The sequence below is a fragment of the Schistocerca serialis genome, chromosome 4, assembly GCF_023864345.2.
Source record: "Schistocerca serialis cubense isolate TAMUIC-IGC-003099 chromosome 4, iqSchSeri2.2, whole genome shotgun sequence".
In the NCBI taxonomy this organism is placed as follows: Eukaryota; Metazoa; Arthropoda; class Insecta; order Orthoptera; family Acrididae; genus Schistocerca; species Schistocerca serialis.
Genome location: NC_064641.1, coordinates 72,144,737 through 72,169,578, shown reverse-complemented (window position 1 = coordinate 72,169,578; position 24,842 = coordinate 72,144,737). Strand labels below are relative to the sequence as shown.

The 24,842-nt window shown below is 40.4% G+C and overlaps 1 protein-coding gene across 2 annotated transcripts in view; it reads left to right on the top strand.

The window, feature by feature from the left end:
• Positions 1 to 21,668, top strand: part of LOC126474053 (2-oxoglutarate and iron-dependent oxygenase domain-containing protein 3-like) — a 50,382-nt gene extending 28,714 nt beyond the window's left edge. For both annotated transcript variants that reach the window (XM_050101465.1, XM_050101466.1), the window contains 2 exons: positions 18,634 to 18,757; positions 20,803 to 21,668. In XM_050101465.1, coding sequence (XP_049957422.1) covers positions 18,634 to 18,757; positions 20,803 to 20,957 — 279 coding nt within the window. In that variant the 3' untranslated portion in view covers positions 20,958 to 21,668. The remainder of the gene's footprint in view (positions 1 to 18,633; positions 18,758 to 20,802) is intronic.
• The last annotated feature ends 3,174 nt before the right edge of the window (positions 21,669 to 24,842 follow it).

Below are 24,842 nucleotides of genomic sequence, written 5' to 3'. Positions count from 1 at the left end.
CTTGCAACGTGCTGTTCGGAAGAAATCTCCACCCCTCGTACTCTTACAGATTTGTGGACAGCCCTACAGGATTTATGGCGTCAGTTCCCTCCAGCACTACTTCAGACATTAGTTGAGTCCATACCACGTCGTATTGTGGCACTCCTGCGTACTCTCGGAGGCACTACATGATATTAGGCAGGTGTACCAGTTTCTTTGGCTCTTGCATTTTTCGAAAGAAAAATGACAAAAATCCTGTAAAATAATAGATAGAACACAGTGGGTAATAACCAACAATAACAAACATAGCAGGACCAACATTTTATTGGCAGTCACTTACAGTGTTGGTTTACACAATCTTCCCCGCCTTATATACTTCTTTCAAAAGGCGTACTTTTTCCAGAGGTTATTTCTGAAATCAGTGAAAGTATTTTAAATATCTCTTGCTGCTTCAAGGAAATGTGTATTTTTGTCACCAAACGTGTTTTGTTTCATTAATTACACACATATATCATTTGGCCTGCTTTCTCCATATAAAAACAGTTGATTACAAAAGATGTTGATGTTAGGACTTAAGACTTTTGTTCGCATCAGGAAACTCCATTTGCTTGCAAGTTTTTTTTAGATATTTCCTTGTTTGCATTATTGGTTCTTGTACTGTAGCTGCATAGACAGATTGTCAACTTACATCTTAACTTACCACTGAGATCTTAAAATTTGTCACGGAAAAATGTTAAAATTTGTCTGGAAATCAGGGAAATATCAGGGAATTTCATGTGGAGAAACTTGTGGCAACCCTGATCACAGTACATGCACTAGTAACAAAAAAAATGGGTTTTGGATGTGTTCAAAAACTCCATGAAGAGGGGAAAATTATAATAGTGAACAACTCTGTGATTTTAACTCTCCACAAATATTGTCAACTCGTTAAATACAGCTTGACCTTAAAATTTTGCTACTGCTTTTGCTCGAAATAGTTGTGTCATAACATGGCACTACTCATGTGAACAGATATATTTACAGTTCACATTAAGCTAAAAGTTTGGCAACTACTGGAAGGGCCTTCAAAGCTGGACTGGCCTGAGTGAATGAATTAGACAAAGAGGGTGCAACAGCTCCTGATCATGTCTCTATCCTATTATTTTTCTTTTACATGGTTAAAACTGTGGTCTTGTGGTTACCATCCTTGACTGTTAGTAAAGTTCTGTGATCGACTTGAGTCACTGCTAAAATTTTAGTAAAACATTGAGCTGTGGCAAATGGGTAACTGCCAAATAAAAAAAACACATAATAAAAATTTTAAAAAAATTAAAAAGAGAGAAGAAGTGTGGACTAAGAAAATGTGTGGACTAGGATACCAAAAAATGAATAAATTATGAAAGGATAGATTGCTGCTCACCATAAAGATGACCCATTGAGTTGCAGACAGGGACAACGAAAAGACATCATAGCTTTCAGCCAAAGCCTCATCAGCAAAGAAAACACACACACACACACACAAACACACACACACACACACACACACACACACACACACAAGCAATTACATCTCATACACGCATGACTGCTCCCTCTGGCTCGGATTCGAGTGCATGAGTGTGGTGCACATGCGAGCGCGCGCTTTGCTGAAGAAGACTTTGGCCGAAAGCTATGACATGTAACTGTCTTTTCATTGTGCCTGTCTGCAACTCAACGGGCTTCTCTACTGTTAGGAGCGCTATGTGGTTTTCTCAATATTGTGTATATCTGACCTGGAGTTTCCATTGTTTGATACTGAAAAATGAAGTGGAAAAGTGTAGAGGATATGGAAATTTTTGTAGGCAGTAAAATATGAGCTAAGTAAAAACATTGGAGTTAGTCTTTTAAAGAGGAGTATGTAATATATGGTATCCACTCAAGAACCTCTCATAGACGGCCCCGGATCACTGGGAAATCCAGGAATTTCTTCATCTGAGAAAAACCAAGGAATTTTTTAGAAGCCTTCGAATTTTTCATTGTTTTAATTTTCAGTTAAATTTTTGTGACTTTGACTGGTAATAACTGCTGTAGCCACCAGAAAGATCGCGGGAGGCGCACATTGGAACGGCGCGTCACAGACGGTAGTTGTTGCCAGTAGAGTCCCGTCCACCAGAGGGCACGCGAGAATTCGGACGCGACCTCTGCCGGCATAACAACAACAACAACAACTACTACTACTACTACTACTACTACTACTACTACTACTCCGGCAGCACGGGCCTGACCCTGTCAGTTCACATCGGGCAGGTCTAGCAGACACTTCCCAGTCTACACTAGGTGAAGTGCGACGGAAACGTGAATCGTGTTACTACAATAATTGATATTGCAATAAATAATTTTACTTTAGCCTGCTAATGCAGAATAATACTGCTGTGAAAAATAAAACATAAATGAGAGAATAACACCAAAATAAAACTTTTGTAGCAAAGAAAATGCATCATTTGCAACAGAACACAGTGCGTACCGTAAAATGAGGTGCATCCGATCAAAAATGGCAGTTTTTTTTTTAAATTTGTCCATTTACTGTTGTCATATCGGAATAAACTGTTGTCATATCGGAATAAAAATTCAGTATGTTAATTTCATAACCTTAATAATGATATATTCATTTATTATGTTATTTTTAGTTTATAATTGCAGTTATTATTTTAAGTTAATTGTTGATCAATTTCACCCCCTCAGTTGGGGCGAATCCGATCATCATTGTATTTTGTATGCAGGAACGGAATCAGACTTCCAGTGGAGTGAATTCAACCAATATTTTGATTTTTAATAAATATGTTGCTGTATTTGCAACAAAGTTTTACAATTACTAGACTAAACAAATTTTTACAAGCACATTAAACTTGTGATTTTTCCTATAGAAACACTTGCATTCACGAAATTTGACAAACAAATAGTAATTTTTAGTTATTGTATGTCTTAATCAATGTAAAAAGTATTTACTCAATGTCATAATACTCTCTCCCTTAAAAAAATAAATTTACGTCACCCTCTGTGTTCTGGAACAACTTTTTTAATAATTTGGGCTCTTTCTACCTTAGTTGCATTGTCAGTTTCTGGCAAGACAAGATAAACATTACCATCAAGAACTTTCTTTCTCAGAAATGTCATTTCATAGGTTTCATTAGGGATGCTTTCAATTTTACCAATAAAAAACCTGAACCTTTTTTTTTTTTGTAGGCAATTTTACTATGGTGAGCAGTGCGGAGTAGCTGCATGGTTTGAGACGCCATGTTACGGATTGCGCGGCCCCTCCCGCCTGAGGTTCTAGTCCTCCCTCGGGCATGGGTGTGTGTGTGTTGTTCTTCGCATAAGTTAGTTTAAGTTGTGGTAAGTCTAGCAGTTTGGTCCCTTAGGAATTCACAGACATTCCTTGCTATGGTGAAATCATTTTCTTTAAATTCATGCCAATCTTTATCCTTCCCCTTGTCCATTTCTTCATTTTCATTTGATGCGTGGTGTTCTAGATCACTGTTACATGTTCGGATAGGGACTCCCTGCTTGCAGCCCCGTCACTATAATTTTCATTGAAGTCGCTGATAACAATTCCTTTTCCTGGAGTTAATGCTAAATGCTTTGCTTGGTGCAGCTATCCTTTTTTTTCATTAGAGCAAACTTGTTTCAATTGCATTTCAAAGGCTGCTACCCAAGAAACTTCTGATGAGCTGGTGCCATGTGCATTGTTATTGGTTGCTTCTGGAATCTGTGAAATGACTATAAAGGGAAAATTTCCGGCTTTTCTGAACCCAGATATTACATTTGATTTGGACTTTATAGCTATATTTTCAAAGGTTTTTTCAACAGCCTAGGAAATTCGGATGTTGGCACCACTCCTCTATTCTACCTTTTCCAATCATCTAGCACATTTCTCCAAGCAAATTTTAAAGATCTAAAAAAGGCCGTACCAAGTGTCTGACACAAATGAGTAGAATTAGATGGTAGAAGCACAAATTTTCATGTCCTGTTCCTGTCACAGTTTAATCACGTTAAATAACAGATGACTCAAGAGACTGTCACTTGCCGGGCATAAGGCAAGACAATTTCAACAAACCATAATTCAAACACTGTTAGCTCAAACCAACCACTTTGATTATGATTATAACTTGCACCAGTTATGCCACTTTCAGACCAAGTTTCGTTGGGGTCTTTTGCCCTATAAAATGTGTATGGTGGGAGGACTGAGCCGTCGGCATCTGCTGCTATCATCACACTGATACTTTGCTTGGAACTATCTACTATCCTTTCATGATGTCCTATGCCTCACTTCACTATTGCTTTCACTTGTCCTGGATTGTCACAAAAGTTTATCTTGTCATAGTTTATTATGTTGGAAGGAGGGACACCATTCAAGGTCACTCCAAGGTTTTTAAAATAATCAATCACTGTTTCTTGGGTAACTGCTGCCTTTGCCCTCTTCACATTTTCACTTCTTCTAACTGTTAGTTCTTTATTTCTTTTGAGAAAAGATTTTACCCACAAGTGCCCAGGTTGACTGTCACGAAATCTTTTTTCAATCCTCCCTGCTCAATTGAGATATGTCTCTAACATCATTATTCCTCAAAGGAAGCACCCATTTTGCACAACACAATAATCCTTCAACCAGGCTTTTTTCCTCACTGTTGGTTAACGCTGGTTGGCCGCCTATTTTGTATTTGTATCTTTCCTTGAGTTTGTCATTTAATGTGGTATCTGCATATTGCTCTGAAGCTCACCAGATGCTTAATTTTCCTGATTTGACCGCTTTCACTGCATTCAGAGGAAATTTTGGTTTGTAGTTAGATTTCCATGTTGGTTCCCGATCCTTTGATACACTTGCATGATCGGATTCATTCTACAAAAATGCAATTTTGTAATTAGGCCTGCATAGTGACTAAGCTGTATTATCAGTGCACAAAAATATGAAACTGTATCACTTAAGACATTCATATGCAAGTAATAATATTGCAAATTACCAGTTACACTTCGGAAGTAACATGCACCAGCTGAAGTTTTTGCATTGTTGTGTTGACTACACAAGTGTCGCACAAGAATCACACACCTACTGACAGTGCGATCAGCTGGTTGCGTGCACTCCAACACGCTGTTGTTGTTGATAGATTAATCAAGAATTCATGACAATGGTCAGCTGTGAAGTACTTGTTAAAATGCTATACTCAGTTATCCAAACATGGAAGTCTTTAAATGATTGGATTGACACCCCCTGATCGGATTTACCTCATTTTATGGTACATAAGCTTCTGCCAACAGCAAAATGTGTCAAAGGCTTTAGGACAAAGACTACACAATACTTTGCAACAGTAAACTGCTTTCGACAAGCATGAAATCACAACTGATTACATTTCTCTAAGAGCTTGCAGAAAAATTTTGCGAATGAGGGTTTGATAAGCATTAATTTCAAAGGAAATTTCCTTTTACACAGGATGAATTACATTACGTGTGAGAAAGTGCAATGAATTTCTTAAACTACAGAGCATCAACAGTGTAGGAAAAGACAGGTTGCTACATACCGTAAAGAAGGCATAGACAGGCACAATTACAAGACACTAGCATACAGCTTTCAGCCACAGCCTTCATCAGTAAAACACACACACACACACACACACACACACACACAAGCAAGTATGTCTCACTCACACACACAACTGCCAACTTCAGCAGGTAGTGAAGCAGCCATTGAAATAAAGTGTGTTGTGTTCTGCTGCATGTTGTGCCACGTTCTGCTGCATGTTGTGCCAGGGGGTGGTCTACTTTGCACTTGGCCACAGTTTGTTGGTGACTGTTCATCCTGGTGGACAGCTAATTGGTAGTCATACCAATATAAAAAGCTGTGTAACGGTTGCAGCAGAACTGGTGAATGACATGGCTGCTTTCACAGGTGGCCCGGCCCCTGATGGGATAGGATAAACCTGTGCAGGGTGGGTGGCAAGGGGTTGGGATTGGGAGTGGCATAGAGATGGACTGGTATGTTGTGAAGGTTGGGAGGGTGAAGGACCATCACTTTATGAGGGGTTAGAAGTATCTCACTTAGGATGTCCCTCATTTCAGGGCATGATGCTTGTCATAAATATTCAGCTGTGCTCCTAGGATACTGCCTAACCTCAGCCTCAGAAAACAAAATGCAAGTGACTTGCCAAACGAAAGCGCTGGCACGTCGATAGACACACAGACAAACACAAACATACACACAAAATTCAAGCTTTCACAACCAACGGTTGCTTCGTCAGGAAAGAGGGAAGGAGAGGGAAAGACGAAAGGATGTGGGTTTTAAGGGAGAGGGTAAGGAGTCATTCCAATCCCGGTAACGGAAAGACTTACCTTAGGGGGAAAAAAGGACAGGTATACACTCGCACACACACACATATTCATCCACACATACACAAACACAAGCAGACATTTGTAAAGGCAAAGAGTTTGGGCAGAGATGTCAGTCGAGGCGGAAGTACAGAGGCAAAGATGTTGTTGAATGACAGGTGAGGTCTGAGCGGCGGTAACTTGAAATTAGCGGAGGTTGAGACCTGGTGGGTAACGAGAAGAGAGGATATACTGAAGGGCAAGTTCCCATCTCCGGAGTTCTGACAGGTTGGTGTTAGTGGGAAGTATCCAGATAACCCGGAAGGTGTAACACTGTGCCAAGATGTGCTGGCCGTACACCAAGGCATGTTTAACCACAGGGTGATCCTTATTACCAACAAACACTGTCTGTCTGTGTCCATTCATGCGAATGGACGGTTTGTTGCTGGTCATTCCCACATAGAAAGCTTCACAGTGTAGGCTGGTCAGTTGGTAAATCACGTGGGTGCTTTCACACGTGGCTCTGCCTTTGATCATGTACACCATCTGGGTTACAGGACTGGCATAGGTGGTGGTGGGAGGGTGCATGGGACAGGTTTTACACCGGGGGCGGTTACAAGGGTAGGAGCCAGAGGGTAGGGAGGGTAACCTCTTGGTTCATCCCTCTGAAATCCCCAAACCGCCTCTCTCTCTCTCTCTCTCTCTCTCTCTCTCTCTCTCTCTCTCTCTCTCTCTATATATATATATATATATATATATATATATATATATATATATATATATATATAACATTCCACGTAGGAAAAATATACCTAAAAACAAAGATGATGTGACTTACCAAATGAAAGTGCTGGCAGGTCGACAGACACACAACCAAACACAAACATACACACAAAATTCAAGCTTTCGCAACAAACTGCTGCCTCATCAGGAAAGAGGGAAGGAGAGGGAAAGACAAAAGGATGTGGGTTTTAAGGGAGAGGGTAAGGAGTCATTCCAATCCCGGGAGCGGAAAGACTTACCTTAGGGGGAAAAAAGGACAGGTATACACTCGCACACACACACACGTATCCATCCGCACATACACAGACACAAGCAGACATTCGTAAAGGCAAAGAGCTTGGGCAGAGATGTCAGTCGAGGCGGAAGTACTGAGGCAAAGATGTTGTTGAAAGAGAGGTGAGGTATGAGCGGCGGCAAATTGAAATTAGCGGAGATTGAGGCCTGGTGGATAACGAGAAGAGAGGATATACTGTCCTACACCCGTACTCTCTGCTGGAAATATCACTTTGCCGCAAAGAAAAATGATCCTAGAACCCTGCCTGGAACAGTTCCATCCTCCGTCACAGTGGGACCCACCCCCTCTTCATCAAAATCACCCTTTCCAAACTTTCCAGGAATTTCTGACTTCCAGCCTTGCCTCTCAATCCTTCTTAAAAAACCCAACATCACCACTGTTGAAGCCCAGGCTATCCATGATCTGAAGGCTGACCGATCCATCGTCATTCTTCCGGCGGACAAGGGTTCCACGACCGTGGTACTTGATCGTCGGGAGTATGTGGCTGAGGGACTGCGTCAGCTTTCAGACAACACTACATACAAAGTTTGCCAAGGTAATCCCATTCCTGATGTCCAGGCGGAGCTTCAAGGAATCCTCAGAAGCTTAGGCCCCCTACAAAACCTTTCACCTGACTCCATCAACCTCCTGACCCCACCAACACCCCGCACCCCTACCTTCTACCTTCTTCCTAAAATTCACAAACCCAATCATCCCGGCCGTCCCATTGTAGCTGGTTACCAAGCCCCCACAGAACGTATCTCTGCCTACGTAGGTCAACACCTTCAACCCATTACATGCAGTCTCCCATCCTTCATCAAAGACACCAACCACTTTCTTGAATGCCTGGAATCCTTACCCAGTCTGTTACCCTGGAAACCATCCTTGTAACCATTGATGCCACTTCCTTACACACAAATATTCCGCACGTCCAGGGCCTCGCTGCGATGGAGCACTTCCTTTCACGCCGATCACCTGCCACCCTACCTAAAACCTCTTTCCTCATTACCTTAGCCAGCTTCATCCTGACCCACAACTTCTTCACTTTTGAAGGTCAGACATACCAACAATTAAAGGGAACAGCCATGGTTACCAGGATGGCCCCCTCGTATGCCAGCCTATTCATGGGTCACTTAGAGGAAGCCTTCTAGGTTACCCAGGCCTGCCAACCCAAAGTTTGGTACAGATTTATTGATGACATCTTCATGATCTGGACTCACAGTGACGAACTCCAGAATTTCCTCTCCAACCTGAACTCCTTTGGTTCAATCAGATTCACCTGCTCCTACTCCAAATCCCATGCCACTTTCCTTGACGTTGACCTCCACCTGTCCAATGGCCAGCTTCACACGTCCATCCACATCAAACCCACCAACAAGCAACAGTACCTCCATTATGACAGCTGTCACCCATTCCAGATCAAACGGTCCCTTCCCTACAGCCTAGGTCTTCGTGGCAAACGAATCTGCTCCAGTCCGGAATCCCTGAACCATTACACCAACAACCTGAAAACAGCTTTCACATCCCGCAACTACCCTCTCGACCTGGTACAGAAGCAAATAACCAGAGCCACTTCATCATCTCCTCAAACCCAGAACCTCCCACAGAAGAATCCCAAAAGTGCCCCACTTGTGACAGGATACTTTCCGGGATTGGATCAGACTCTGAATGTGGCTCTCCAGCAGGGATACGACTTCCTCAAATCCTGCCCTGAAATGAGGTCCATCCTTCATGAAATCCTCCCCACTCCACCAAGAGTGTCTTTCCGCCGTCCACCTAACCTTCGTAACCTCTTAGTTCATCCCTATGAAATCCCCAAACCACCTTCCCTACCCTCTGGCTCCTACCCTTGTAACCGCCCCCCGGTGTAAAACCTGTCCCATGTACCCTCACACCACCACCTACGCCAGTCCTGTAACCCGGAAGGTGTACACGTTCAAAGGCAGAGCCACGTGTGAAAGCACCCACGTGATTTACCAACTGACCTGCATACACTGTGAAGCTTTCTATGTGGGAATGACCAGCAACAAACTGTCCATTCGCAGGAATGGACACAGGCAGACAGTGTTTGTTGGTAATGAGGATCACCCTGTGGCTAAACATGCCTTGGTGCACGGCCAGCACATCTTGGCACAGTGTTGCACCGTCCGGGTTATCTGGATACTTCCCACTAACACCAACCTGTCAGAACTCCGGAGATGGGAACTTGCCCTTCAGTATATCCTCTCTTCTCGTTATACGTCAGGCCTCAATCTCCGCTAATTTCAATTTGCCGCCGCTCATACCTCACCTCTCTTTCAACAACATCTTTGCCTCTGTACTTCCGCCTTGACTGACATCTCTGCCCAAACTCTTTGCCTTTACAAATGTCTGCTTGTGTTTGTGTATGTGTGGATGAATATGTGTGTGTGTGCGAGTGTATACCTGTCCTTTTTTCCCCCTAAGATAAGTCTTTCCGCTCCCGGGATTGGAATGACTCCTTACCCTCTCCCTTAAAACCCACATCCTTTCGTCTTTCCCTCTCCTTCCCTCTTTCCTGATGAACCAACCAGTTGTTGCGAAAGCTTGAATTTTGTGTGTATGATTGTGTGTCTATCGACCTGCCAGCACTTTCGTTTGGTAAGTCACATCATCTTTGTTTTTAGATATATTTTTCCCACATGGAATGTTTCCCTCTCTCTCTCTCTCTCTCTCTCTCTCTCTCTATATATATATATATATATATATATATATATATATATATATATAATAGAGGGAAACATTCCACGTGGGAAATCCTCAGAACCTTAGGCCCCCTACAAAACCTTTCACCCGACTCCATCAACCTCCTGACCCCACCAACACCCCGCACCCCTACCTTCTACCTTCTTCCCAAAATTCACAAACCCAATCATCCCGGCCGTCCCATTGTAGCTGGTTACCAAGCCCCCACCGAACGCATCTCTGCCTACGTAGATCAACACCTTCAACCCATTACATGCAGTCTCCCATCCTTCATCAAAGACACCAACCACTTTCTCAAACGCCTGGAATCCCTACCCAGTCTGTTACCCCCGGAAACCATCCTTGTAACCATTGATGCCACTTCCTTATACACAAATATTCCGCATGTCCAGGGCCTCGCTGCAATGGAGCACTTCCTTTCACGCCGATCACCTGCCGCCCTACCTAAAACCTCTTTCCTCATTACCTTAGCCAGCTTCATCCTGACCCACAACTTCTTCACTTTTGAAGGCCAGACATACCAACAATTAAAGGGAACAGCCATGGGTACCAGGATGGCCCCCTCGTATGCCAACCTATTCATGGGTCGCTTAGAGGAAGCCTTCCTGGTTACCCAGGCCTGCCAACCCGAAGTTTGGTACAGATTTATTGATGACATTTTCGTGATCTGGACTCACAGTGAAGAAGAACTCCAGAATTTCCTCTCCAACCTCAACTCCTTTGGTTCCATCAGATTCACCTGGTCCTACTCCAAATCCCATGCCACTTTCCTTGACATTGACCTCCACCTGTCCAATGGCCAGCTTCACACGTCCGTCCACATTAAACCCACCAACAAGCAACAGTACCTCCATTATGACAGCTGCCACCCATTCCACATCAAACGGTCCCTTCCCTACAGCCTAGGTCTTCGTGGCAAACGAATCTGCTCCAGTCCGGAATCCTTGAACCATTACACCAACAACCTAAAAACAGCTTTTGCATCCCGTAACTACCCTCCCGACCTGGTACAGAAGCAAATAACCAGAGCCACATCCTCATCTCCTCAAACCCGGAACCTTCCACAGAAGAACCCCAAAAGTGCCCCACTTGTGACAGGATACTTTCCGGGACTGGATCAGATTCTGAATGTGGCTCTCCAGCAGGGATACGACTTCCTCAAATCCTGCCCTGAAATGAGATCCATCCTTCATGAAATCCTCCCCACTCCACCAAGAGTGTCTTTCCGCCATCCACCTAACCTTCGCAACCTCTTAGTTCATCCCTGTGAAATCCCCAAACCACCTTCCCTACCCTCTGGCTCCTACCCCTGTAACCGCCCCCGGTGTAAAACCTGTCCCATGCACCCTCCCACCACCACCTATTCCAGTCCTGTAACCCGGAAGGTGTACACAATCAAAGGCAGAGCCACGTGTGAAAGCACCCACGTGATTTACCAACTGACCTGCCTACACTGTGAAGCGTTCTATGTGGGAATGACCAGCAACAAACTGTCCATTCGCATGAATGGACACAGGCAGACAGTGTTTGTTGGTAATGAGGATCACCCTGTGGCTAAACATGCCTTGGTGCACGGCAAGCACATCTTGGCACAGTGTTACACCGTCCGGGTTATCTGGATACTTCCCACTAACACCAACCTGTCAGAACTCCGGAGATGGGAACTTGCCCTTCAGCATATCCTTTCTTCTCGCTATCCGCCAGGCCTCAATCTCCGCTAATTTCTAATTTCAATTTGCCGCCGCTCATACCTCACCTGTCTTTCAACTTCATCTTTGCCTCTGTACATCCGCCCCGACTGACATCTCTGCCCAAACTCTTTGCCTTTACAAATGTCTGCTTGTGTCTGTGTATGTGTGGATGGATATGTGTGTGTGTGCGAGTGTATACCTGTCCTTTTTTCCCCCTAAGGTAAGTCTTTCCGCTCCCGGGATTGGAATGACTCCTTACCCTCTCCCTTAAAACACCATATCCTTTTGTCTTTCCTTCTCCTTCCCTCTTTCCTGACGAGGCAACCATTGGTTGCGAAAGCTAGAATTTTGTGTGTATGTTTGTGTTTGTTTGTGTGTCTATCGACCTGCCAGCGCTTTTGTTTGGTAAGTTTCATCATATATATATATATATAAGGCATTAATGTTTCCCATTTATGTGTTCGCTTACTTAACAGTGATGTTGCTATTGGCTGATTGCATCAGGTCAGGTGCCTTGAATACCTGCTATCATTGACTGGCAAGATCACTTGACATGAGCTGTAATTGGCTGACAAAAGCACGTAGCGTCTCGATTTCAATGGTTCGGAAGCTACTGTGCTGTATTTGGTGGAATTCATGTATATATTTTTATAATATGAAAATGTGCAGTGTAAATGTTGCTGTGCTTCAAAGATCTTCCCAAAACATATTGTTGTTTGCTGGGTTTTGTATTGATAGGTTAATACTGAAAACATGTGCTTTCACCAGGGTTACAGTGTGTTTTCACATGGTAAAAGTGTATTTTTAGCTGAGCAGAAATGTGTTTCTGACTGGGAAATCCAGAAAAAATTTGGTATTTTTTTTCTTTCTTGTCTGCTTATACAACCACCCTTTAAAGAGTTGGGAATTCCAGGAAAAGCATCACATTAAATTTACTCCCTTATGAAATTTGTTGTCAACAATCAGTTTCATATGAAAACAATGGAAACATTCATAAATGTAATACTAAAAACATTGGATGTATATAAAACAGCTCAAGAGTAATGTAAAAGACCGTCATGCTAATGGTCGGCTTGCTTCCAAATTTTTCACAAGGGAAGAATTACAATTGTAAACTGGCTGACACACGCCGTATTGCAGTGAGAGACCGTAACTATGATCCATAGAACAAGCAAATAATAGAGCCGGTCATCTAAGCCTTCAGGCTCTCATAAGCTCATAGCTGCCTTGTTGCATACTCGCAGCCTTGAGGTGCAGTGGGACAGGATCCAATGATAAGCATCAGGCATGGTTAGCCTGTGAGTTCCATTGAACTCTTATGAAATGATTTCATAAATTCAGTATGATTATAGCAGGCAAAGTTTTGCTTCTAGGCACTTGCTCTACAAACGAATTGCATGACCACTTTCTGATACTGTGGCATTAGTCGACAAGAGAGCAAGAAATCAAAATATTATGATGATGAAATAATGTATTCCTTAAATGTGTGTGCTTGACAGCACAAAAATGTCCGTGGCTGAAATTTGAATTACCTGCCTTGTTATGCAGGAGCCAGTAGCATTAAAAGCAGTACAGATCCACTATTAAAAAACAAAAAACAAAAAAAAAAAAAAAAACAAAACAAAACAAAAAAACCTTGTAATTTGAGTGTTGTAGAAAGGTTAACACCTTTTTCAACACTTGTTAGCATAACTATACACCCCATAAAAACATGCAAGAACACTGTGCTGCATCATTTGTAGCATTGCGGACCTACTAAAGGCACTTAGTTTATTGCATTGATAGCTCAGTGTCATAGTTGGCAGTCTAGCAGGCAACTGCCTGCAAACAAGGTTTTTTGTGTTACTGCATTAATTTGTTTAATTAGTAGAAATCACAAAATTAATAGAATGAACGGTTCAAACTTCTGATTAAAATATTTCCAGCCTTCAAATGTTGGTTCTTTACCACTTAATATCCCATAAGAGACTTTCAACTTCAATGATTGTCAGCAGTCAGTTTGGAAGGAGGCTGTGAGATGGGCAATAAACTCTCATTTACTGCCACCTTGTCTCAGAAATTTAGTGTTACATTCCAGAGATCATCAAGGGTTATTGGCGCAAGGTAAGGCCAGTTTTCTTGCAGGTCAGTTGTGTCGCTGCCCATGCGTTTTCAGTAGGATTAAGGTCTGGTGCAGACAGGAGGCAATCGAGAAGAGAAATCCCATCTGTTCTGCAAATCACTTGTGCACAATTGCTGATGTGTGTGTAGCTGAATGGTCCTGCTGGAAACAGGTTACTCCCTCAGGATGTAGTTGTCATACTGATGGGAGAATAACATTACTCATAATATGGGTGTACTGGAAGACATCACATTGACCAATCATTCTGTGAAGCATTCCAAATCCACAGGAACACATTGAAGCCTCATACTGCGACAGACACATGGTCATTGCGAGATAACTCACAGATGTATTTGGGATCGAAACTGGCACCTTGTGGCCTGTATACTCACACGGGACCATACTAATTCACCAGAAAGTATGTTCCACTAGTCACACTTGACATTGTCCTCAGTAAACACTAATTGATAGAGTTGATGACCATCCTGGAGTCTCTTCTTGATGGCCTCACATTTGCTTAGTAGTCTGGCCTCTCAAAATCGTCACTTAATCATATCCCCCTACTTGGGAAACGTAGTAGTATGTTTCAGCTGCTCCACATTAAAAAAAAAAATAGTTTGCCGTGGCATGTTGACCAGATCATTATCCTGGAGAGGTATTGTCAAGTGCTAGAGCTCAGTTCCCACACACCTACTAGATTCTCCAGTATAATGTTTTATTGATTGTCGCGTAATGTTCTCAGGAACCCATACTATACTCTGGCCTCAAACACCATCAAACTCCCTTCCTTCACAAGGACGATGACATGGTCAGGAACAACCTTTTGATGATGAGGCATGGCCCATGAATAATGTGACCCAACTGAAAGCGATATGTTGCCAGTATTTGACCTTGCTGGTGTACTGTCATTGGATATTATTGAATGAAAGGTGTGCTTGCACAACTAACTCACTGCGACAGACTGTCAGACTATTACTATGTAATATCAATGAAGTTGTGTGAATGATTCTCATGTACTGTCTCGAATAGAGGTAGTAAATTTAATTTTTTTGAATACAGGAAGGTCATTCTCCTCAGAAGTGACTGTCATTAATTTATAGCCAAAATTCTGGTGCATCTTCTGTGCGTAATTAATTGCACATCACCAAATGTGTTTCATAGCATACAATGATGGGCATCATAGACAACATACTGTTGAACCGGGGCAGATTGTCTTTTTATGATGAAAAAAAAGGAAGGAATTAACATGGATTCAAACATGAGACACTTTACATATAAAGATGGCTTGTTGTTTACTCAGCTACAGTGACCGTTTACAAACTTATATGCATTCAGTTCATAGGTACAACACGAGCACATTCTATTTGCGAAAAAGATTTTGTGCTTTCTTGGAACAGATATAGACTACTGACAAGATCAGTTTTCAGTAATTTTTGAAGGAATATTATCTCGTCTGCATGTTCCCAAGGTAAATAGAGAAATACGGCTTATTACATTTCATTCACATTAGTGATGTACTGGACTTTAAGTCTTGCTGCAATTCCTCCCAGTCAGTTTTTGCTGTTAAGTGTACTTATCATGTGTGCAGTTTGTAATCGTATGTCATTCATTATCACACTTCACAGATTTCTCATCTGTTATAGAGTGATCAAGTTGCCTCACCCATGAGCACCTGTTCTTCAGACACGAGTTACTCGCTTCACACTCCCGAGCAAATGCCAAGCTCATAATTAATGAGCGAGTATGATACATGTACTGACAGCCTCTAGTCAATAGCTAACTAACAAAATAATAAAGATGTAAATAATTAAGGCTGGAGTGAAATCTATGGTTGTAGGAAAGACAAAGATGAAAATGGCTTTGATAATTTATAATACCACAGATTATGAATGAAAGAAGGGAATGCAGGAAAAAAGGATGTGATGGAAGCTAGCAGTATACATCACCTGTAAATGAAATTGATGACAGAAATAAAGCAGATCAGTAAGATGGCTAAAGAAATGGATAACTGATATGGCCTTATGTAAAAGTAGATGACGTGTACATGTAGATTAAATAAAAGTTGGAGATGTCAACCTGTGAATCAGTGAGAAGTGTTTGTTAAGTGCAGAAGACATGGCAAATAAATAGAGAGAATGTATCAGAAGCCTGTATAATAGACAAGAGTTGTCCTGTGGAATAATATACATGGTGTATCAAAAAGAATCATCCAATTTGGCATATCTGTATTTCTGAAACTAATAAACATATACAATGAATTTTGTTTTTTGATGAATGGGAAACTCAAAAAGATCTTTGTCATACCTTTTCATGGGTGTTCAATATGCCCCCATTGAGATGCACTGCATGTCAATGCAGTATTCACATTGTACAGTGCAGCGAGCATGTCTTGAGTTACAGCTTCCACAGCTGCTAACATAGAACACAAAACACTTTCTATTTTCCCGACACCATTTGTACTAGAACTGAAGTGGGTGCTAACTGTTGCTACCTAGTGGGAACCATCTAAAACTCTTTGCTTTTTCCAACAATACATTGTTCGTGTACAAATCTTAAATAACATAGTACTTGTGATTTTTTAAAATTGGATGACTCTTTTTGATACACCATATATTATAATGATGATAGTGAGGAAATGGCTGACCCGCTCATATACTCAAAATTTGACAGAGAACTGAGTGGTCTGAACTCAAAACAGTCAGTAAGAGTCACTGAGATGCCTTTTATATCACTGAAATCAGTGGGACTTATATAACCTAGAGATTTTCCTTGCTGTAGGCCTGAGTCTGTGAAACAGGAGAGGTATCTTTAAATTTCCTGGTAAGTATTATCCTCACATTACCAAAGAAATTATGAATTGATAAATGTGAGAACTGTCAGATGATTTTTCTTTCACCACAGTGTATAAAGTTCTGACTAAAGAAATAAGACACAACAGAAAGATAAATCAAAGAGCTACTCAAAGATCAGATTTTCTTCTGCAAAGGTAATGATACCAGGAAAGCCATTCTTGTGTTACCCTTAGTACATTGGAAGGTATAATAAAGAAAGCCAGGATACTTTAATGGCATTTCTAGACCCAGAGAAATATTTCATTAATATGAAGTGAAACAAGCTACTCAAAATCTTGAGAAGAATTGAACTGAACAACAGACCGAGAGTAATGATAGTATAAAATCAAGAAATATAAATCTACATGTGAATGTAGCAGCTTATTACTGTTGTTTAATTTGTATGTTACACATGCAGTGAGTTAGCATAGAAAATTTCCGGCAGGAGTGAAAGACAATGTATCCTGTTAGGTGTAAGTTAGAAAGATGATGAAAAATGAGGACTTGGTTAGCATCAAAACTGAGGAAGAGGTAAAAACAGGAATTAAAGGTATCTGGTATCTTGGAAATACGGTCACAGAAGATTGATACATCAAACAGTGGATTGTAGCAGGCAAAGAAAGCTTCATTCCTGTACTAGTATAAAACATAGAACACAACAGTGTATGGTGGTGACATGAATCTTGATAAAACCAAGGAAGATGAAACTGGTTGTATGTGAAATGTTGAGGTACAGAAGGATTTGAGAAAGTCACATTGAGCAGATATAATGAGGTAGAGGGAGTGATGTTGTAGGACCACACCAAGTCACTTTAAGTATCAATAACTCTGTAATAAATGGAAGAAGATAAAAAATGATCAGCAGTGGAACTTAAAATTTTGGAAATGCTGGCAGCTGTGAAGTAAATGATTGCTGAGCAGAGGATAATTACATCATAAGATAATATACTAAATGGCTGCTGAGGACCATAACTGAAAATAAACATACAATTATTACTTGGTGGAAAAAAGCTGTCTTATGTAGAATATATAATATAATTTTGTCAGAGAGATGCATTGTAGTGAAATGTTTAATGAAAGTATTTGGGTAAGTCATTTCAAATTCCAGTCCAGCAATTCTGTTATGAAATCAATGGCTCATTTGATTAGACAGTGACCAACCCTTTTCCATTTGTTTTGAATGTGAACCTGTATGTACATCGGCAGAACATTATATTTGAAGAAAGAGCTGATTTCAGGGAGCAGTTACCAATTTTCGACTTCAGTTAGAAGACTCAAGAAAAAATTAGAGCAGTGCTATTTTTGAAATTGTAATAGGCATTAACATTTAATTTTAAATGGATAAGAAACAGGAACTTTGAATATTTTGGAAACAAGGTCAGAGAAGATTGATGTATCAAGAAGGATGACATCATAAGTGGATTGTAGCAGGCAAAGAAAGCTTCATTCTGCAAAATAGTATTACACTCGCATGTTGTATTTATCTTACTATGGAAAAGTTTGAAGCATAACTGAAATTGTAATAGGCATTTGCATTTCATTTAAAAAAATAAGAAATGGGAACTTTGAATATTTGTAAAGAATAAAGCTGGCCACACAAATGTGAATCCTTACTATTTTGTTTTGTTTCCTAGCACTGCATTCAGTGCTATAATCCAGATTAAAAATATCTAGTGACGAGAAAAACACACATCATGGTATATTTTATGGTGTTTTAAGTATCAATTTTATTTTATGTTGTACACTACATAGTCTTTACTAGTTGATTAGGTTTACATTAATTCTGAAATTGTATATTTACAGTTGCAATAGTGTAGTCTTTACTAGTTGATTACGTTTACATTAATTCTGAAATTGTGCGTTTACAGTTGTAACAGTGTCCTCTTTGCGGTTGCCCACATATTTCTAATGTTTATTAATTTATTTTTCTATGTACAGGAAACATATGAGTCCTTCCACTACACTTCCTTGTTATACTTATCAGATTATGGAAAAGACTTTACTGGGGGACGATTTGTGTTTGTAGATAAGGAATTCAACAAGACTGTAGAACCCAGGAAAGGTAAGGATGTAACTGACATTTTTGCTCTAATTAGCTTTGTTGTTTTGAAAATACTCAGAAAGTATATATAATTGTGGTAAGATTACAGTACAGAGTAAGTACAGATTATGGGGCAGCTATTTGCATATATGTTAAACATGAATATCATCTTGCCCTCATGTTAGAGACAGCACATTGAAGCTCAAAATGGATGTTTGATTTTGCATGCCATCTGGGGCATCAGGAAACAAATGCGTTGCTCCATATGAAATCATGCATTACCTAACAGCTGGGAGGAGAGCAGAAGACTAAATTCACACTCAAGCAGTTATCTTTGGCTTCAAAGCCTTTCAGAAAATGTTGTCTGTCTACAAGGTATCATCATCATTGTCATTGTCATCATCATTATTAATGAACATCATCTGAATATCATTTCATGTAATCTAAGTTTCGCACAACTTTTGAAACGTGCCTGATCTTCTCTAAAGTCAGTGTACTTTTCAATCCATTGTCATTTGTGTGTCTGCAAATACTGAGAAAACTGTAAGGTACAAAAGACAGAATGGCTGCCCAATACTTAACTTCAGAAGATGAAATTCCTAATATTGCCAATACAACAACTTACAGTAAAATATCCACTGTTGTGACCTGAAGATCTGTGCGTTACTATTAGTGTTTCAAGCAGTCAACACATATCTTCTGTAACGTTAACACTGAATATTGAGGTACCTTTGTGTCCTGTTGTAGGGAAACTTATATTGGACTCGCGTGATGAGGAAACCTTCGGAAATCGAATTCCCAAGGCTCCAACACTGAAGTTCAGTAGTTATGTACTTTCTATCTGTGAGCATAAGCAGCTACACAAGAAGTGTGTTGGTGGTGCAGAGGGAGTCCTATGAGAGATAAGATATTGCCATTGCTAGCTGCGGATATTGACCATCACTGGCTTGGTGCACCTAAAACTGATGCTGATGAAACTATAAAGATTCTTCACCTTCCCCTGAGGTGGGGACAGGCAGTCAATCCCATGTGACAGATTTCCAACAGCATCACAGAAATATCCAAAGTGTACTTGTCTCACTTTGTGTGTCATGGCAAGCGAGGGTTCCTTACCTTGTTTTGGTATAAATAATATTTAGGTTGTCACCTGTACTGTGTTTTATGGGGGAGGAGTTGACTGTTGTTACTTCTCCTTTGCCGGAGTGGGGGGCCTGCCGCTTAAATGCCTTTTCTGTGTTCCCAAGCCCAGCAGACTGCTAGGTTATGAGTTCACATGTGTGGAAGCTAGTAGCTGTGTGGTTACAGCAGGTTAGCTATAATTGTGTCACTGGAAACATCAATGTGACCAACAAGGCTTATCATTTAAGGTAAGATCTTCAGTGGTTCTGACTGGAGGAGCCAGGTGGGCAGTTCTAGGGATGGAATAATAGTTGATGGGACCCATAGAGAGTGAGTTTACTTTTCTGCGGTTTATTCATTTTATCATCTCACACTTTTGGTTGTGCCCCTCAGTTTCTTCCAGATTAACACTGACAGGTGCAGTCACAGGTCACAGCACTAATCCTGGTTGTCAGAACTTGTATGCTCCTTCTTAAGAGAGAGAAGAGGGATTGGGGAAAGGTTGGGAAAGAGCGGCAGGTTATTCATATCCTATGGTGAGAGGGACCAATCTGTTATCAGTAAAAGGGGAGACAAAGATGAAGGAGAAGGCACGAGAGCTGATAGAATGGGAAACATAGTACACTGATAAGCACTGAGTGAGTTTCTGCTTAGAAATCATACAAGGGACGAACAAAAAATGAAGGTAGTTTAAAAAGGGCATTAAGATAAAAAGTAGTTGTGTAGATAATGAAATTCTCAATGGGGAAAAAAGGCGGGCAAGAGGGGGATTCTAACAGAGGTTAAGTGCTGGAGGATGGCATTCTTTTGTTAAGATTCATACGTAATTCATTTTATATTTTTAATTCATATTCTTATCAGCTTTTTTGCCCTCCTTTTTATTGATAACTGCAGTATGCTAGTCTTACTGACTGGTTTTAAGTTAGTTCATTTGTATGTTTATGCAGGTCGAGTATTGATGTTCACATCTGGCTCGGAGAATGTGCATTATGTGGAGCCTGTTACCAGTGGCACACGTTTTGCTATCACAGTCTCATTCACCTGTGATAAAAAATTTGCTATCTCAGATCCAAATATGAATAATTTCAGCAGAAGGAGATAGGAGCGATATCATTTTACTTGACCAATGTATTCTTATTGTACCTACAGGAAAATCTGTATACTTAAGATTTTTCTGTCTAATAGTATTAAAGTTGTGCTGTGAAGTTCACTAAATGATCATTCTGTACATTATTTTTGTAAAGCTGAGTTTATTCTTTATTCCAGTAATGAGACTGTTCAACACACAAATGCTGTGATAATATTATTTATGTGTTTTTTCAGTTAATTAATAATTAATTTTGGGTTTTGAATTGTGTAAATTCATTATTATTGCCCATTATTACTATTAAATAGTTTTCTGATTACAAACTAAGTGACCACATCTTGAAATTGTTACTACATCTTGCATTCTGGACTTGTGTGGTGCCTCAATAACCATTGCATTACCTGTATGACAGAATCAAAATATTGTGAAGTACTTTTTTACTTTTCATGATTATTGCTCTTAGCAGCATAGTGGTATCTCACCCTGCCCCATTTCGTTTCCTTATAGTGGCCAGTTTTTGGATTTAGTTAATAAAAGAGCCATATAAGCTCCAAATTCTTGTATGTTTTTTATTCTTTACTGTGGCTGTAATCTATGCCTTTCTGAATTATAATAATGTATAATATTTCTTTGATACATTGTTTTGTAAAGTGTCTTCACATAGTTAAGAAAGTTTGTACCTGACACTCATGCTGTATGAACAAATACAGAAACTAAGCACTAATATATACTGTTTCACTTACTGACATTTGTGTTCAACATTCTGACATTTTTCTCCCTCAACCCTTATGAATCATAGTTTTTGACTTTATCCCAGGTTTGCAGATTCATTGAAAAAAATTGGCTAGAGTTGGGAAAGGTGTAAATCTGGAGTTGAGACTAAGGGGACAAGGAATATGTAGAGTGTCATCTGAGATGGAAAATGACACATTATGTGTGTGGATTGCAGAGGGATCAGTTGATTCACCGCTGTTTGTGAGGTGGGTTGATGAGGACATTCTAGATAGCTGCCATTTTCTTTCTCCTTCGTAAAAATAATAACTGAAATAAAGAATTTATTAGACATTTGTCTCTCTTCTCCTGGAGCCTGAATTTACTTACTGGAAGTGATATTGTCTATCTGGAGACATACGACTGAAGGCATATTAATTAGCATAACGCTTTCACTACATATAATCTTATAACACTACATCTACTCACACACCATTGTCAATACATTCTGTGTATCATGTGATCTGAGGTTTTCCCAGGATACATGCTACTTCCAAGGTTCTCATGTGTACTGCTGAATTCAGTCATAGTAGATTCACGATATTTTGGGGGTAATGATTCCACCACCATCAAATGGAGCTCACTGAATGATGTGTCTTCTGTTGTGTGTTGGTGGTATATGTGCCTGCCAGTCCAGAGTTATGGCCGTGCTCGGTGGGTGAGTGGGAGGGTGGGTGGGGAGTCAGTTGCCATACCCCCCACCATTCCTGTCACATCTCGCATCCAGATGTCACGTGTGTCATGCTATGATGGAGCTTAGTATTGGCTCCCATCCCTTGCTCAGGTGGAAACCTTTATCCCTTGTTTAAATTATCAGTCACATGGATTTCATTGCTTTTATGAAAATGGAGTCCCAAAATTTATTGGTAGTAGCAAGGACTTTTGTTTACTGGTAATTGGGTGTGACGCTCATGTTCTGTACATTGGTCTTGGATTGTGTGGATCGTTTAACCAATGAAAGTTTTTCTGAAGTCACTTAGTACAACCCTGTTTTTTTGGAGACTTAGGCCGTTTCTCACTGTCACTAATAAAACTCATATTTTGGCTGATGGGCGGAAAACTGGTATTATGTTGTGTTTTCCCAGTATTCTGGCAATTTTTGATGATACAGCGCCAGCAAATGGTGTGAAGACATTCCTCTTATTATCGTCTTCCGTTTTTTGGCTGTGTTGTTCTTGGGGCTCTTGCATTGCAGAGCTGTCTAGATCTGTTGGTTGCTGTAGCCATTGTTGAGGAAGACGGATTCCAGGTGCCGCATCTCTGGGGTCATACTTTGTTCGTGTACAGTGGAGTATGCCCTGTGTGCTAGAGTGTTGAGCACACTGTTCTTCTGTGAGGGAGGCATGGAGATGTAAATCTGTATTGTTGGTTTAAGGTGTACATTGTTGGAAAATGAGCTGACAGGTCTACGCTGAACTAGGACACCAAGAAAAGAAAGAAAGTTTGCCATCTTCTTCTATTTCCTTGGTAAATTGGATGTTTTCATGGATAAAATTCAGACCTTATACGATTTTTGCAGAAATTCAGATTTCTAAGATTTTTAGTGTGAGGCCAGCAGGATCTGAACTGTGGACCTGCAGGCATAGATACCACTAGTGTGCAGCAGATACATCATTCAATCAGCATCACCTGATGATGACGGAACACTTACTCACCGAAATATCGTGGACCTGACAGTATACCCAAAATACATGTATCAGTTTGAGATTAATAATAATTGTAATAATAATGTAATTATCTGCTCAACAATTTCTCAGGTGGATGAGAAATAAAATTTCCAGAGAGAAAAAGAACCTCGTGGATGAAACCATGAAGAAATATACTGTAATTTCAGGCCAACAATCAGCTCTTATTTTTTACTTCGGTTCCTAACCTTGATAGTGCACAGTTGTTATTGTTTATCTGAAAGTCAACTAAAATATAGCTCTACAATACACGGTAATTTGCCAGAGAAATCCAGCACAGAGTGGCAAAATGCATTAGGACATAGTCTGGGAAGTACCAACAAAACTGAAACTAAAGGAAAAACATTGTGCTGACACACTGAATGTAAATTTGTTACTTAGGATCAGTAAATAAAAAGAACAGTGAACACTGTTGGATTTATTAAGATATCCATATTTTAGCTATTTGTGAAACAATACTTTCTTGTACAAGTATGTAGCAGTAACAAAGAACTGTATAGTCTTTAAAGGCAAATCACCAATTAAAATTATGAAAGGAAATTGTCTGTCAGATATGACTTCATAAAAGTGCAACACAAAGTAATAGAATCAAAATCTGTGCCAGAAAAGCTATTTTTTTCTAATCATTAGCTGCGAAGGTAAAATGTACACTCTTTATTAACTGTCATATGCCAATAAATGATTTTTATCCCAGTTTACCATTCTGGGTCCACGCAGTGTCTCTTGCAGTTGTTCAGCTGTTTTTCTTGACCATGTCGTTCAGATTCACTTGCCAAGTGAATTCACAATCTACAAATCTACAGTTTAGAACTGCAATTCACAATCTACAGTGTAGACCTGCGTACAGTTCTGAAGGCCTTGGGGCAAATGAGTTGTGACATAGGAAGGAATTTTTTCATCTCCTCCAGTTCCCTTAGTGCCCTCCAAGTGAAGTCACAAATATACCCAGCAGAGAATATGACTAAGTTGATTCAGTTCTCCTCTACTTACCTAATTGGTTAGGGAAAGGAAGTAGTATTCTGAGGCTCTCCATGAAACATGAAATTCAGGCAGACTGTTCATTGTTCTGGGACAGATGAGTTCTCTTCAAATTCCTAACAGAGGTGAGATGGTAAATGCCACAAAACGATGCAGAAATTGTGACGGGCCATTCAGAACAAATGGTGCAGATGCTCAGTACAACATGGGATGATTAGTACTGGTATTGCTGTGCTGCATGATAATGCTTGGCCACACAATGCTCAAGGGACAATGGACCTCCTACAAAGATTCAGCTGTTTGGAATCAGCATTTTCAGACTTACAGACAGTTATAAATGGTTGTTACCCAGTGGTTCTATTCCAAGGCGTAAGACTTCTACGACAGGGATACAAAAGTTGGTCCCAAAGTATGAAAGGTATCTGAGCTCTGGTGTTGAACATGTTGAAAAATAACTAAACACTTT